At 56.2% G+C, this 15,215-nt stretch overlaps 5 protein-coding genes across 5 annotated transcripts; all 5 read right to left on the bottom strand.

The window, feature by feature from the left end:
• Positions 1-1,180: 1,180 nt before the first annotated feature.
• On the bottom strand, positions 1,181-2,698 carry JKF63_00216 (uncharacterized protein; the record flags this gene model as incomplete). The annotated part of the gene is made up of 1 exon (XM_067896268.1): positions 1,181-2,698. One exon carries the CDS (start codon positions 2,696-2,698, stop codon positions 1,181-1,183), a length of 1,518 nt encoding a protein of 505 aa, XP_067752425.1.
• Positions 2,699-3,545: 847 nt separating this feature from the next.
• Positions 3,546-5,489, bottom strand: JKF63_00215 (uncharacterized protein; the record flags this gene model as incomplete). The annotated part of the gene is made up of 1 exon (XM_067896267.1): positions 3,546-5,489. One exon carries the CDS (start codon positions 5,487-5,489, stop codon positions 3,546-3,548), a length of 1,944 nt encoding a protein of 647 aa, XP_067752424.1.
• A 771-nt stretch (positions 5,490-6,260) lies between these two features.
• Positions 6,261-8,993, bottom strand: JKF63_00214 (uncharacterized protein; the record flags this gene model as incomplete). The annotated part of the gene is made up of 3 exons (XM_067896266.1): positions 6,261-8,017; positions 8,048-8,366; positions 8,397-8,993. The coding sequence occupies 3 exons, from the start codon at positions 8,991-8,993 to the stop codon at positions 6,261-6,263; spliced, it is 2,673 nt and encodes an 890-aa protein (XP_067752423.1).
• An 825-nt stretch (positions 8,994-9,818) lies between these two features.
• On the bottom strand, positions 9,819-11,399 carry JKF63_00213 (uncharacterized protein; the record flags this gene model as incomplete). Its single annotated transcript, XM_067896265.1, has 1 exon — positions 9,819-11,399. One exon carries the CDS (start codon positions 11,397-11,399, stop codon positions 9,819-9,821), a length of 1,581 nt encoding a protein of 526 aa, XP_067752422.1.
• A 1,410-nt stretch (positions 11,400-12,809) lies between these two features.
• Positions 12,810-15,101, bottom strand: JKF63_00212 (uncharacterized protein; the record flags this gene model as incomplete). The annotated part of the gene is made up of 1 exon (XM_067896264.1): positions 12,810-15,101. One exon carries the CDS (start codon positions 15,099-15,101, stop codon positions 12,810-12,812), a length of 2,292 nt encoding a protein of 763 aa, XP_067752421.1.
• Between the last annotated feature and the right edge of the window lie 114 nt (positions 15,102-15,215).

The raw sequence follows: 15,215 nt of genomic DNA, 5'->3' as shown, positions 1-15,215 counted from the left end.
TGTGTGTGCGTGCGTGTGTGTGTGTAGGGAGTATGAGAGCCCAAGTGAATCGTCGTACACTGGACTCTACCCACACGGTGAACCTACTAGACGTACTTTACTTCCTTACTTACCTCCATGTGCACTCACACACCCACACACAGACACCAGCTGAGGTATACCACACACGTATTCAGCAAGAGGTGCAGCACACAAAAATACCCCAACCAGACTCGTTAAAAAAATATATATTTGATGTATGTTCAAAACAAAGTACATATGAACGCATTCGGAAGCATTTACGTTAAATCAGGTGCACGCGCGCAAGGAGGGAGGGAGGGAGGGCCGGAGGAGGTACTGAAGCGGGTGCATGCGCAAAAAAAGTAAAGAGGAGAAAAAAAAGAGCATGAAAAACGCTCCTCAAGACGAGGCGAAGAGGATCGGGGCGGCGGGGAGGAGGAGGAACAAGAAGCGCGGGAACGTCTCCTCACTGCACAGTACGCACCAATCTGGGAAGCCGCTATGCGGAACTGAAAAAAAACTGCTGAGAGAGAGGTGGCAAAGAAGAGTCGTAAGGCCTACCGGCAGATGTATGTGATGCGAAGGACACTACAGAGCAGCAGAATAACAACACTTGGTAAAGAAAAGGGAGAAAAGGGGGAGCGAAAACGAGCACTGGAGGGGAAAAAAGCAAAATGGGGTAATAAGCAAATCGACGTCCACATCCCGCGTGTGCACGAGCCTTCGTGGGCCTACCGCATTGTTCACGTGCTAAGCATCACTTTTCGGTAACGGGAGCGGTCACGCGGAAAGGGAGAGGGGACACTTGTACAACGGCTATATATATATATATATCGATGAGATACAAACGCAACGAAGAGAAACAAGATGAATGGAGGCAAGGGAAGAAACGGCGACGACGGAGACACTGCCTATCTCTGCGGATAAGGCACCTCTCTTGCATCCCATCCCCGTTGTCGCACGGGAGGACACACACACACAGACACAACAACAACTAACAAGAAGCAAAGAAAACCTCAAATCACTATTTTTTTTTTTTAGGGGGGGGGGGCTGGCGTCCGTACTCCACTTCACCTTTTCAAATATTGGTGCGGGTTTGTTCGTTTTGCGCTTAATTTCCTCACAAGATACTTTTTTTAAATTTTTTTATTCCTCTCCATGTGTGTTTGTGTAGCACACACTAAATCGGTGGCGGCGCGTTGTTATTGGTTCCGTTCGTGTCCGTGGCGTAGATGGTGTCGTACAGTTGCGGGTCCGACTCTCGAAGGGCCTCGGGGGCCTCCGCGAAACACACGAACACGGTTGCGACGGCGCTATCAACGACTGAAAAAAAGAGCCAGTGCACAGTCACCGAGATGACAAACACAAGCACGCCAAGTGGCCACGACTTAGTAAATACGCCAACAATCAACGCATAGAGTATAGATAGGGTCAAGGCAAGCATGGTCAACGTCGGGGACACAAGGCACTCATTGAATAATCCAGCACAGAAACACTGCTGGCAGAGCTTGAAGGTCCGCTTCGCACCCTCGATGTAGCTGCAGCCGTAGATGGCGACGTGCACAAATGCGTACTTGTTGAACATCTCAAGTATATGCTGGAGGCAGCCCAGCAGGCAGTCACCCAAACAACGCAGAAAGTTGTCCTCGTTTCCGCTTTCACCCTGACTCAAAAGGAAGCGGAGAAACTCGACGATTGCGACGACGAGGGAGCCGAAGCAGATGGTGCCAAAGCTCGTCGTCGTGGCGCGCTTAAAGGAGGCCAGCGTTGGGTTGCGGGGCATATTGGCAAAGCCAGCAAAATACCAAGTTGCGACCAAACCACAGGTCGTTACGTGCATAACATTTGGTATCACCTGCGACACCCACAGAACCGAGAAGACGAGCAGGAACATCGCAGCGATGTAGCCGCCGTTGCCCGTGCCCTTCTGGAAGCGGTCAATCAGAGCAAGCACACCGTAGCCCCAGAGTATGACGTATCCGCATGACACTGCACCCAAGATGAAGCTCAGTACATAAGTGAACTTGAATGCGTTGATAATTCTCAGCGATGTTTTGAGTAGCGCAGCTGCGAACGGGATACGGTTGCGGGCGAGAAAGAACCAAATGGCCCGAAAAATGCCCACGACAAGCAGGACAAAGCCCATAACTATGTTAATCCGTAAAAACGCCACCGTGGCAGAGACCAGAAGAAAGATAATCGAGGCAATGTTCCCAATGTAGATGATTTGGATGGGAAAGCGCTGCGCGACCTTGAGTATCACACTCGAGCTTATGATGGAAGCACCCACAGCTGCCAAGCAGGTCCAAAAAATCCAGTGGAAGTCGAGCCTGATCACTTTTTTATCCGAAGAGGGTGATTGGCTGGGGACTGACTCGATGGGGTACGTGATGAGTTGCAGGATGCCCCATACAATCGGAAACAACGCAAATGGAATGAACAGGATTGCGGCCCAGACGTCCTTGAAACCCTGAAGGCGGAAGCGACTGAGCTTCGCTGCCTGAGCTGGGTTGACCCCTGCATCGGTGTAAAGCGGGGTGCCCTCTACAGATGGGCCCTCGATTGGTGAGTAGTTCACCTCTGCCTGTGGATACTGACCGTTGGCATTCCAGTTGGCCATTGGTGCTCCTGCTTCTTGGTGCGTGGGTTTATTTACACCCATGAACGCCTGACCATTGCCAGACCCCCCTCCATACATGTCCTTACCCCCATACATATTGCCCCTTCGCGACAGGGGAGAGGAGCGCACACACAAAAAGAAAACACCCCTTTTTTTCTGATGGAAGGAATATATTTAGATACAGAATACCCAGGACAACTCTCGTAATAAAAACGGGGAGAAGTATGTGTGTGTGTGTGTGTGTGTGTGTGAGGAGGGCGCGCGGCTTCAAACGGAAGCCTCCCACTATTTTTCGATGTGTCAATTTTTCTTTACGTTTGTGAAGTGGGGCCCAGCTTTTAATGTCTGTCGGCGTTTTTTTTTCCTGTGGTCTTCGTAATTGAGGGCTATATATGGGAGCTGCCAAATAAAGAGGGAGAGCGGGCAAGAAGGGGGGGGGAGGGGTGGGAGAGAAAATGATTGGAGAGCAGGACATGAGCCAAAGCGGGAGGGAGGGAGGGAGGGAGGGGGGGGACGTAAAAGCATGCTGGGCGATTACTACTACAGAGGATGTACTGGAAGCGAGAAGTTGATACCGTAGTGCGCCGGCAAATACACACGACGGAGCTGCGGTTGTTCGGGGCCCCCGGTAAAGCCTTTATTCGGTAACAAGGTTTATAATAGTGTAACCCTCACTTCATTCGTCTAGACGTGCGTGTAGGGGGGTGAGGGGAGGCGGTTAATCCTTGGGCATCAATTGTCATGACCTCGTCAGACACCGTCTCTGTTAAACGAGATATGAGAAACGCGGAAGAAGAACAACGCGGGCACGCGAGGGGGGGGTCAAATGTTGCCCCCCCCCCCTCCTCAGTCTGCGTAGACAGACTACGCACATGAAAACACAGCTGACGGAGGGCACTCCACTTGGCGGCGCAACAGCAGCAGCCTAGTTACTTTGGACACCAGCATCCACATCCTCGCACCAAGTGAGAGCCGTGTCCATGGTCGGTGTTAAACGGCCTAGCACCTCATCTGTCCTCTGCTGCTCCTGCGGTGGGGACGACACTTGAGTGGCACATGCTGATGGCTCGTCAGTCCCGCTCGCCAACAGCTCCGCTTTGTGTTTTTTTCTTGCCGTGGGGGGTGCCGCTGCTCGATGAGCCCGTTCAACCGCCCGCATAAGAGCGCGCTCCGAGTCAGGACTACTGACCTCAGCACGGAGCCGCTTCGTCGGGCCCATTGAGGTCTTAGCGCGTGGACGGACATGCTCGCCTCGTCTTCCCTTCTTACACACACGTTGGCGTTCTAGTAGTCGCAGCTTTCGGGCAAGTGTCCTCGCTCCTCGCTCCGCAAAGCTGTTGCTTAACGCGCTTGGGTTGCCACAGGCCACCACTTCGTGTTCGGTGCCGGTGGGATCAGAGGAGCAAGGCAAGGTCACCTGCACCTGTGCACTTTGAAGGGCAATCTGTCGGTGCTGTTGCTGAGATGCCTGGCCGGCGGTAGCACGACGTCGCGCCGTGCGCACGAACATGGCCGCCTCACTATACACGTTTACAGCGTCCTGGCCGGCCAGCACAGCAAACAGGGCGTGCACGTCAACGAGAGAGCGAGTACACAGAAGTGCTGCATCGACCGCCAGGTCTCCCTGGCCGATGCGACCACACGTGTGCACGAGCCGGCGCCGCAAAGAGGAGGAGCTCCCGCCATAGCTCAGAACAACACGCAGGAGCTGCGTGCGGCCCAGAGAACCGGATTGACTGGCGTTGAGTGAGGAAAGCAGGCGACGAATGAGCACATATGTCGCCATGAACGCCTGCTCGTCTACGCCGGAGAGGTCGCCAGAGCGAGCGTTACAGCCCCACCTTCGCCCCGACAGACCTTCACCTGCGCGCCCACTCATGTTTACGCCGTCACCGCTAATGTTATTACCCCTCCCCCCCACCGCATGTGGGTGCAGCGAGGCCAAGAGGGTGTCGTACGAAAGCCAGACTGCGCAGCGGCAGTCCCCCTTCGGCAGTTTTAAAGAAGGCTGCACGTCTCTGATAAAGATGTCGCGCAATACCGAGTTGCTCACACCCTTGCCAGATGGGGCACCGTTAGTCGCGCTCGCACCCTCACCTGTCGACGCCATCCACCACGAAAGATCCATGAGGAGGCTCTGATGGGGAAGGAGGAGGTTGTCGAGGTGACAGCGCACCGGCCGCTCCGTCCACGACAGCAGTAACGATGGGGCCCCCAGCGATAAAGCGATGAAGCTAGCGTGGCGCAGTGGCGAGAACATTCGAGTCGCTCTCGATGCGGCACCGCGCCCTGCCCCAGCAGCCGGCACCTCGGCGCACATATCCGCACAGCGCTGCCAGCTCTCATAGACGGTGAGGTCGTCGCGCGTTTTCGGTGCCAAGAAGGCCACGGTAACGACCATGGCCCTGGTGACAGGCGACCCTGCGCGCGCAGCACCGGCCGTTAAGGGTCCAGAAAGGCAGCCATCTCCGATTCCGAGGTGGATCTCCGCTGCATCCTCGGCTGCCTGTCGAAGGCGTCGGTCAGCCTCCCAGGAGCACCATGCCAGTTTTTGCGCAGTTCGACTCCGACGAGACACCACGGGAAGTGATGTTGAGGTCACTGCAGCCGCTTTGCCTGCCGTAGCGCCTCGCGCCGCCACAGATGTACCCTCGCGCGATGCAGAGGCGCTGTCAGTGGTGCGGCTGCTGCCAAGACTGGGGACGGCCACCGCTACAGTAGACGGCGTCGGAACGTGAACAAAGAGCGCGACGACATGAACGGCCGATCGTGAAGTGGCATCTGCTAGAAATGCGTGAATGGCCTGACGAAGATGTGCCCGCCGAGCTATCGCGCTGGTGACGGTGTGATCGTAGAACAGGGCCTCCATGGTGTGGGATACTTACCATGAAAACACAAAGCAAATGTATGCATACATGTATATTTGCATATATGTATATATATATATGTATATATGCACACGGAGGGGGGGAGGGGGGGTACGATGCACAGAGGTGAGGAGATAAATAAGCTGGTGAGGCGGCCAAGAACGAGAACAACACCACGAGCGGTCGGTACTACGGAGGCAACAACAGTCGCAGTGAGGCCAAGACAAAGTCACGGTGACAACGACGGGAGTGTGTGGGGGGAGAGGGGGGAGAGGGCGAAAGGAGGAGGAGGGAGGGGGGGGGTAGCGAAGGAAACTGGGTAGAGGAAAACCACACAAGAGGGAAGGTGGGGGGGGGGGGGGGGGGGGAACAGGGCAAGCATGCGGTGTACAAGCGAGGCCCAGACACATCATCATCAAAACTGATTTCTTTCACGATTTCTTTCGACTACGGGATACATGACTTGTAGACGTTGCGCGTCTACCATGTACTTCTATAGGTGTATGCATATATGCGCGCACGGAGGGGGTGGGGGGTTAGTGGGAAGAGCAGTAACGTCCCCGAGGCACGTCTCTTCACTTCAGCGCACACCGCCCGTCCCGTCCCGCCCCACCTCTCTCTCTGTCTCCAAAGCATTGCAGTCCAGCCGTGATGACGGTGGTGACGACAGGGGTCAAGGAAAAGAAAGCGCCACCACATGACGGGGGCAAAGTGACAGAGAACTGAGTAAAACAAGGAGGGCTACGGTGAGAGATGCGGGGAAGGGCCAAAAGTTACTGGAAGGGTGGCATAGAACACGCGTTGGCCGCCTTGACCAACTTCTTGAGACGCTTGCGCTCTTTTCTGCGCATCCCCCTAGGCGTATCCCACAGGCCAGTAGGGGATTGGTGATGCCTGGCCTTTTTGTGCTCCTCCTGCGGAGGTTGCAGCGCCTGAAGCGGCGCCTCCATCCGTGGTCGCCTCTCTGTTCTCTGCGCCACCCGGTGACGGTCCAGCTCGCGCTTCAGAAGCATATCGTAAGACTTTCTCCACGCGTCCACGGTGGCTTCGAGTCGCTGCTCCGCAACTTGCGCGGCTTCTGCCTTCTCGCGGCGACTCGCCGCCGCGCGGCGGACGACATCCGTGAATCGCTTGTGGGCTGCGACAAGCATTTCCTTTGAGTCCGTTGAGGTCGCATTACTGGCCACTGGCGTCTCTCTTGTGTCATCCACAGTGGCGCGCATAAGACTGAGCTTTTGATCAACCACCGCCTGCAGCTCAGCTAGCTGCTCGCGCTTATTGGAGTCCAACACGTCACCCTGAACGCACACCTCGTCATCAGCGTGTTGGCACCGCTCTGTTTTTTCAACCGCCATCTTCGACGCTGACGAGTGAGACTTTGACTTCTGCTGCTGCTCTTGACTTAGGCGCTCCTGCATGACACATTGGGCGTAAGCCACGACATCGCGCACATCAGTCGAAAGACCCCTCGAGAGAACTTCGACAGCTCCCTCAACCTCAACAACTTTCCGCTTCTCGTTTGCACCCCTCCGCTGCGTGTCGCTACAACGACCAGAAACAGCCCTGACTTGCTGCGGGGGCAGCGCAGCAGGGGCAGGGGAGACAGGAGGCAGCTGCACATCGCCGATTCGGCCGTCGCGCTGCAAAACAATGCGCGTCGTGAACCTCTGTACACATTTGTGGAACTCCTCGTCGAAACCGCTGCCCGCGGCGCTGGAGGGACAACCGCTTTGGTCGTAAATCGCACGACCCGGTGCGGTGGGGAGATGCTGAAGTAAGGAAAGAAGAAGCTCTGATCGTGGCGCAGGTGCGGTGGCCGCTTGCGTCGCACGACGATGTATGTCGGCCTTTGCTCGCTTCTCCAAAAGAGCACGGGCGCTCACGGCTTCACGCGTGTCACGATCGGTGCAAAGACTGTAACTTGTCGTACTAGTCTGCTTCGCGTGGGGATGCAACTCACTCTCATCCTGGGTGCATGCGAGCATCGCTTCCTCCTCCTCCGATCGATGAACAGCGTCCTCACCACTGATAACGGGCGCACTTTTCGTTGTCGCGCGCGCTGCAATCATGCGCACGTGAGCCAAATCCACCGCGAAACGGAGCGGGTCACTTGGCACCACACTCCGGCGGCCTCTAGCCCCATCGTCCTCTCCTGTCTCGTTATCCGTGTCAGTATTCCCGCCTTCCTCAGTGTCTAAGTCAAGAGGTGTCTGTTCAACATCTTCGTTCGACGCCCCGGTGATGCTATCCGGCGGCGGGAACGTGGGCGGAGGTGAGCTTGCATGGTCTAGGGGATGCTGCACCTGCGGAGCGGTGCCTAGATCTTCTCTACCAGGGCGGAGTAAAAGGCCTGTCGGGGTGGCAGTGCGATACGCTGCCAAAACGCTGCTGGATCCTTCGCCAGCCTGCGTCGTATCCTCACCACCCCCTGCAAGGACACGAGGTGGATCAGCTGCCACACCGCTGCTCAAGAAGGACGGCACCGATTCCTTATCGGCGAGGCAAGAAGAGGAGGAACGCGAAGATGATGATGAGTAGGCGATGGTGCCTCGGTGTTGACCATCACCACGATCGTAAACGTCGTCATCATCATCATCGGATATTGGAGAAAAGGCACAGTGGCGCGGCCGCTTGAAGTTCTTTTGCCCCACCGGTGTCAGTCCCACTGCGTCATTGCACCTAGTCTCGTCGCCGCCCAGCCCCAGGGCCTCTCGGCACAGCTCCAACGCCGAATGGGGTCCATCGAACGGGGAGGGAGTCGGCGGTGACGAAGATGGCACAGCCTTTAGCGAGTGGTTTGCGGAAGCGATGGTAACAAGGCGTGGCTTGTGCCCCTCCCCCGTGAGGCTACTGGCGAAGGGGACGGTGGACAGGGGTCGCTCCAGAGGAGGTGCTGACAGCGGCCACGTTTGCTGTCCCTCGGGCGGGGACCTGGTAGCCACCTGCCGCAACGAGGAGAGCGAGATACGCTCCGAAGATGAGGGTTCGCTAAGGGGAGCGACGCCGGCTGTCGAGCAGTTGCTGGTTTGGTTTCTAATCTTCAGTAACGTGGCCGCCGCAGCAGCGGCGGCAGCAGAAGCAGGAGCTATCGATGAGGCAGTGGAAGACGCCAGCGGTGGTGCAGCGTACGATCGAGGGCGTGGAAAGGGGAGCGAGTCATCCCTGTGCGTGCGCAGCAGACCCGTGGCAGCGGACGCCGTCGTTGCGGTGGTGACACTGCGGAGGGGCGCGTCACCCTTCGGGGAAGGAGCAAAAGCCGCCAAGCCCTCCGAGCTCGTGTATGTAGTGGACCGCGACATGCCTGTTGTTGCTTCTTCTGACCCTGCTTGTGCGCTCTGGGAAGAGTGCGTTGGTAGGGACGATTCCGGCGGGAGCGCACTGCTCCGAAGGCTGATGAGCCGCTTTCCGGAAGTCTCAGCTGCGGCTACCGCAGCGTTCGCGATAGGGGTGGGGGCCGGCGGGCCTTGAAGGGCTGGAGGCACGTACTGCCTCCGCTTTCCATCCATCATAAGTCGGGTGCGTTTTGGGGCTCGTAGGTGCGGATGGTGGTGTTTCTGCCGCAACTCAACTGCGGCTTCCCTTGGCCTTTGATCGTCCGCTTAGGCGGTATTTTCCTTTTTTTTTCGTGCACTCGTGCCACTATTGAGGTGTGCTTCTTGTGATTCAGTGATAGCGGGGGGAGGGGGGCGTGTGTGTGTGTGTGTGTATTTGGAGAGGGGGCGAGAGAACAAAGAGGGTGGCCAAAGGGGTACGGCGAAAAAGATCATATAACGCAGTGAGGCGGGGTAAGCGGTGGTGGTGGTGGTGGTGGTGGTGGTGTGTGTGTGTGTCGGGGGGGGGGGGGGGAAGAAGGTTTGTAGGTTTCAACAAATGGTTGGCTTCTCTCGGAAGCCGGTCAGGACTGGGTGCAACAGCGAATATCTACACACACTTCGCCTACCTACCCCTGACACACGACGCAAGCAACCGTGTGGGGACCGTTCGAGGAACATGCGTAATGAGACGGCGCTCCAGTAAAAAAGGTACGGAAAACTCCCCCACCACCACCACCGCCCCCGCCTGTCTATTCGCATGCTGTCGTCTTGGACAAATGCGAGGGGGATGGAAGTGGATGTGAATGCCTTCTCACCCGGTTTTGTTAGAGACCACGCGGCGAGAACCACGTGTCTCTCTGTTAGTAGTGCCACTGTGATTACTTCCTCTTTGTTGTTTCGGAGATGTTTTCACCCATGGTGTAGAGCGGCCCCAGCGGCTGTTACATACGCTGCCGCCCCCGCCCCCGCCCCCCCCCAACACACACATGCACGCACGCATTCATCTGTCCGTCACGATCACCCGACTGTTCCTTTTCTCTTCTGGTTGCTTTTGTTTGTCGTGTTGCCTTTAGCTCTTCCCCGCACGGGCAGAGCATGAGACTTTGTGTTTTGCCCCATCAAACGCATATTGTACATGTCCACCCGTGGCTGTATACGTGCCGTGAAGTTGCGCGTGTCTACCCCAATGTACTGCAATACGATCATGTAGAGAAAGAAGTACTGTTCCAAGCGCTGCACCATGCCAAATCGGGCCTTGCGCATGTCCATCACGATGTGCCGGATGCTTGTGTCTGTGAGAAAACCCGCTTCTGTCATTTTGAGGGCGGTGTAGGCGCCAATAAGAGTGCCAGTGCGACCAATGCCAGCACTGCAGTGCACAAAAACTGGGGGCATTACTTTTTCATCCCTTGTATCATTTTCTGTATTACCGGTGCTTTTACGAGTGCTGGGGTTGTGGGCAGCACTTGCCGGTTTATCCACTGACTCACCTGTGGCGGATGGATTCTCTACATAATGCCGAATAATATTCAAGAGCTCCTGGAAGGACTTGGTGCTGTGGGGCACGCCATGGTCAGGCCAGCCCACATACTGATACATGACGACCCTGTGTGCGCGCGCTGTGGGCGAGGCAGAGGGGCGTATGTAGAATGGTCTGCGCACGATATCGTGCGCAGCATTTTGTGTGTACGGATCTTTCTGATCCCTGTACACGACCATATTTCCAAAGGACTCAATCTTGTCGGCCGGTGCGTTGTCGGCCGGCCAGTACCTGTCTGCTTTCACAAACCCTGCTTCCATCAACTCGGTTAGCATCAGCACCAGGGTAGCTCCACAGTCGTAGATAACAGAAAGAAAATCGTCGATGCACTCTTGCACCGGCGCCTGCGACGCTACAAAAATAGGTTTCACGCCCATGTCTACCACGTTGGCATTAATGTACCACTGGGGATGTTTTGTGGCATGGCAGACAGTGGTGCATCTTTTGTTTCCCTCGGCATATCTTTGTGAGGGACCGCTGCGAAATACACCCAGGAAGTGCCGCCCCGGAGTCAACCACGTCCTGTTCGCTGCAGAGCTGGAAGCCTTCAGTGATGACGGCAGTGCTGATGTCTTACAAGGCGAAGAGCCAGACACAGAGCGTCGCGAACTGCCCGTTTTGGGTGGCATGGCTGTCGAGCACGGTGGGGGAAAAATCGTCTCCTCATTGGCGAGTACGTTGATGTAGCGGTTCTTCGTTGGGTGGGCGTTGGATGTTTTGAAATTGTACAGGCGCGGGTCCATGGTGCTCGCCTCGATTACGGAAAACTCCTTCTCGATCCAGTCGAACTGCTCCTCGATCGGCAGTTTGTAGACGCCAAATCCAGGGTTGCGCTCCTTGTGGGGGCCGGATGCGGTGACAGAGGGCTCAATAGCGTTGGCGGTGGCGCCGGTGACATTAACGCTGTCGTTCGGAATAATCAACGACGGCTGCGCGAACTCAACCACTGCTGCATCCATCGGCGGTGGCGGCGCCGAGCTAAAAGATTCTCTACGGTTGCTCGATAAACTGTCAAGCGGCAAACTCGACCTATCGCCACGCGATACATCATTACTCATCTCTAGTTCGCACACCCGCGCGCGGCTGTTGTATCTAGAATGTTACAACGATAACCCCCACGCAACTCGCAGAGACGGATGCAATAGCCAGAAAAGGGCGAGTGGGGCAGAGAAGAGTCTGCGATGAGCACGCCAGAAATGCGGGTTGGCGTTTGACGTTTGGTACGTATGGAGAAAAAAAGAAGATACGAATTGAAGGAAGGGGGAGGGAAGGGGGAAGGGGGAGCCGAGCGGTCCTCTACAACACCAAGTGAGCGAACGAGTTTTTGACTTCTTGTGGGCCTAGGAAGATGACAGGAGCTCCCTCACAAGAAACCTCTTCATATATCTCGCGCGCGAAGAGCTGATGTGAACATCCACGCAGCCAAGAGGTGTAGAGAGGAAAGGGGTATGCAAAGGCCTGCTTGTTGCGGGAAGCGAGCTCACCCAAAAGGCCAGTGAACCCCAATAGAGAGTGAGAGTGGAATGGCGTGATTCGACAAAGTCCGGAAACACTCACAGAAGCCAAAACACAAGATAGACGTAGGTATACTTTTGTGGACAACACCGTCACACACTGTCGGTGCATGCGCACACAAGTGGAAGAAAAGAGACGAGTCGGCAGGAACCACCACTGGCGGGAGATAAGTGAGGGGTTTCTTTCTTGTTTCCCAGAGGAAGAGTAGGGGGGGTGAGCTGAGGGAAATAGCCTGTGGAGAAGACGTGCCCCTCCCTCCCCTCCCTCCCCGCGAAAGGATTTTGATGCATTTCATAGCACCAAAAAAAAGAGAGGAGAGAAAAACGAGCGGTGAGGCATCGGGAAGGGGGTCGGGAATGGAAGGTGGAGATCGCCTAATTCTGAATAACTGCCGAGGCGGCTTGCTTTGACATCTCACCAAGTCTCAGCGAAAGTGGGCACGAAAGCAAGAAGGTGTGCGTCCGCGCGCGTGCGTACACCTTTCGTATACCATGGAATGCGGGGAGGATAGGTGATACTCGGAGCCACAGAACCCTGTCCGCACCACATCACACACCCGTGTCGTGAACGGTACGCCTACATGGAAAACAACAGAGAGAAACCTGCGCAACCACAAGGAATGCCTCATTCACCGCGGCATCCAGGTTGTGCACGCCGTCAGCCTCCGTCGGGGAGGGAGGTTGCATACAATGCATCCCTCTCCTCCCATTCAAACAGTTTCCGTTTCTTTTGACAATGTCGGGGACGCTTAGCTCTGTTGTTAGAAAAATCAGATATATGTGTGTAATATTAGCGGTTAATCTTCAGTTGATGCCAATGCGCGTCCTTTTTTTTTTGAAAAGGGGGGGGCTTCTTCGTCGCCCACCGACACCGATGGGTATGGCATCATTCCTCCAGAACGGTAGCGGGGAGGGGTACCCCCTATGCGGTCTCTGTAATCAAGACGTTTTCTGTCATGAGTCGTCTCCGTTCCGCATCCTTGGGCTTTCGGCTGGGGCTACTGGGTCTTCGCCAAGGCGGAGCTGCATGCCTTCCAGGTCCTCGTGGTCAACGAGGAGCTGAAGGCGCGAGCGAGCGCGCAGCGCAACCGAGTAGAATAAGCCCCCAATTGCCTTGGGCGCCTCGATCTCTAGCAGGACGGCGCCAATCGACAACCCCTCGAGCCTGCTGCGAAGCTGAGTGTCCTCAATGCTCTCAAGAAGCTTTTCCTTGAGCTTCCCACCATTCGCAATCATGTCTTGAACGAGAGAGACGGGGACGCGAATAAGGCGCGAGGAACGACGCATCAGCTTTGCGAAGAGAACTGCTGATTCGCTCGCGATGCGCCAGCCCTTGTCTAGAGACTCAAATGCGATCACACGCAGTCCAGCAGAGACGACAACGACATTGTCTGTTTTATGTCGGAGCACCTGTGCCGCTCTGCGAGAGACGATGCTGCACACCGAGCCGGGCGACAAGCGCAGCTCGCGCTCGCCCTGGGCAGTGCGCACAAACAGAAACTGCATTGGAAACGCTGGGATCTCGTAAAAGTCGGCAATGGTGCTCTGGATCTCGGGTGGTGCACTGACATACTGTGGGGGCAAAGACTTGGGCTTCATCGGCACAGGAGCAGCATCCAGCTTTACCTTCAACCCCTCGGCACTGGCGTTGGCTGTCGCCGCCGCGTCATCAGCGGTGGTGGGGTGTGTCTCCTTTTTTTCACGCTTGGGAAAAACGGTGCACGTGCTGGTGGCCTCGCACTGTTCGGAGGTCGAAACCGCACCCGTTGTGTCCGCGCCTTCCTCCTCCGCCCTCAACTCCACCAGTTTTTTTAGCCGGAACTCACTCACTTTGTCAAGTACAGCCACGAAGAAGCCGCCGCCCTTGCAATGGCTAGGGAAGAGACGCATGCAGAGCGACAAGTCTAGCGTGTCGACAGCGGCAGAACTATAGCCACCCGGTGTGTGTGGCGGGAACAGCGCCTCGTGCATATTGCCCTCCGGCGTTGGAAACACGCGTCCCTTGGCATCTGTGACTGTCCACGTTGTCATACCAGGCGCGCAGACGAGCTGAGGCAGAAGTGCTCTGGCGTCCACGAGACGCATGGCGCCACGAGTGCGATGCACAATCTGCGCCACCACAGCCTCGTTCTCAACTGGGTTCAACGAGCAGGTGCTGTACACAAGGCGACCGCCGATGCGGAGGAGGTGGCACGCGCGCAACGCAATTTCGATCTGTAGCTTCTGTAAGTTGATGGCTTCCTTGGGGGACCAGAGCTTGAAGATGTGTGGGGCCTTGCGCAAAGTGCCGTCGCCGGAGCACACGACATCGCAGAGGATTTTGTCGAAGCGAAGCACCTCACCAACGGCCGCTTTCACCCCATCCCTGTCACCAGGCTGCGATTGGAGCGAAATCTCGGGAAAGTAGCGCGCATCGTGGTTTGTAAATAAAGCAAAGGGGAAGAGTAGACGAAGTCGCTTCACTTGATGCACCAACATGTTGGCCCGCTTCGTGTCTAACTCGTTAGCGATCACGAGGCCATCGCTGTCGTAGTGAAAAGGAAACGGCGATGCGTCAGATTCACACGGCACGATCTTGTGGCGGCCGAGCGCCACCAGCATCTGGGCGGTCTTGGAACCGGGAGAGGCGCACATGTCCAGGCAGACGTCACTCGGTTGAATGTCGAGCAGGAACGGCGGAATCATCGAGACTTCTTCCTGTCTGCTGATCGTGCCGAGAGCAGTCTGCTTGATCAAGTACTGGCGCAGCTCCTGCATTTCAGGGCGCTTGCGGAGCTCTGTTTTGTCAGCAAGGATGCGCCAGCCCATACCAACGATGGGGTACCACGAGATCGGCTCCACCAGCGATCGGTCAAGAGATTCCATGTAGGCGCGCACCTGAACGGCGAGTGGATCCGTGTCATTAACCCAGAAAGTTGTCAGCAGCGGTGTGCGGAACAGCTCCATCTCCCTCATCCACAGCGACGTCGCAACATCTGCAGGAACTTCCTGTACAGCAGCCGTCCAAGAGTTAACCGAGGAGGTGGAAGTGCTCGTTGAGCTGGGATACACCGTTCGAGCCACCACACGCCCTAACTGCTGTAAGGTGTCGTAGTAGTTATCAAACATTTTGTTCACCACCAGTCGCATTCTGTCCTGGTGCGGTGTGCCTACCCAGTTTCCATTCTCATCGTAGGTGGTTGTCACCGGACGCGACACGCGTCGGTTCTTTCCAAACGACTTGAGTTTGCTTTTAGTTGCCGGCATCAGAGAGTTCAGTGGCAGCGCGCGCGCGCGTGTGTGTGTATGTGTGGAGTGTGTTCAAACGAACAAGTGGGATGTGCACACGTGAGTACCCCCCTGGTGCGAAATATGATGAGG

This window comes from Porcisia hertigi, chromosome 36 (assembly GCF_017918235.1).
Source record: "Porcisia hertigi strain C119 chromosome 36, whole genome shotgun sequence".
Lineage (NCBI taxonomy): Eukaryota > Euglenozoa > Kinetoplastea > Trypanosomatida > Trypanosomatidae > Porcisia > Porcisia hertigi.
The sequence above is the reverse complement of the archived record's forward strand: the minus strand, read 5'-3'. Positions and strand labels throughout refer to the sequence as shown.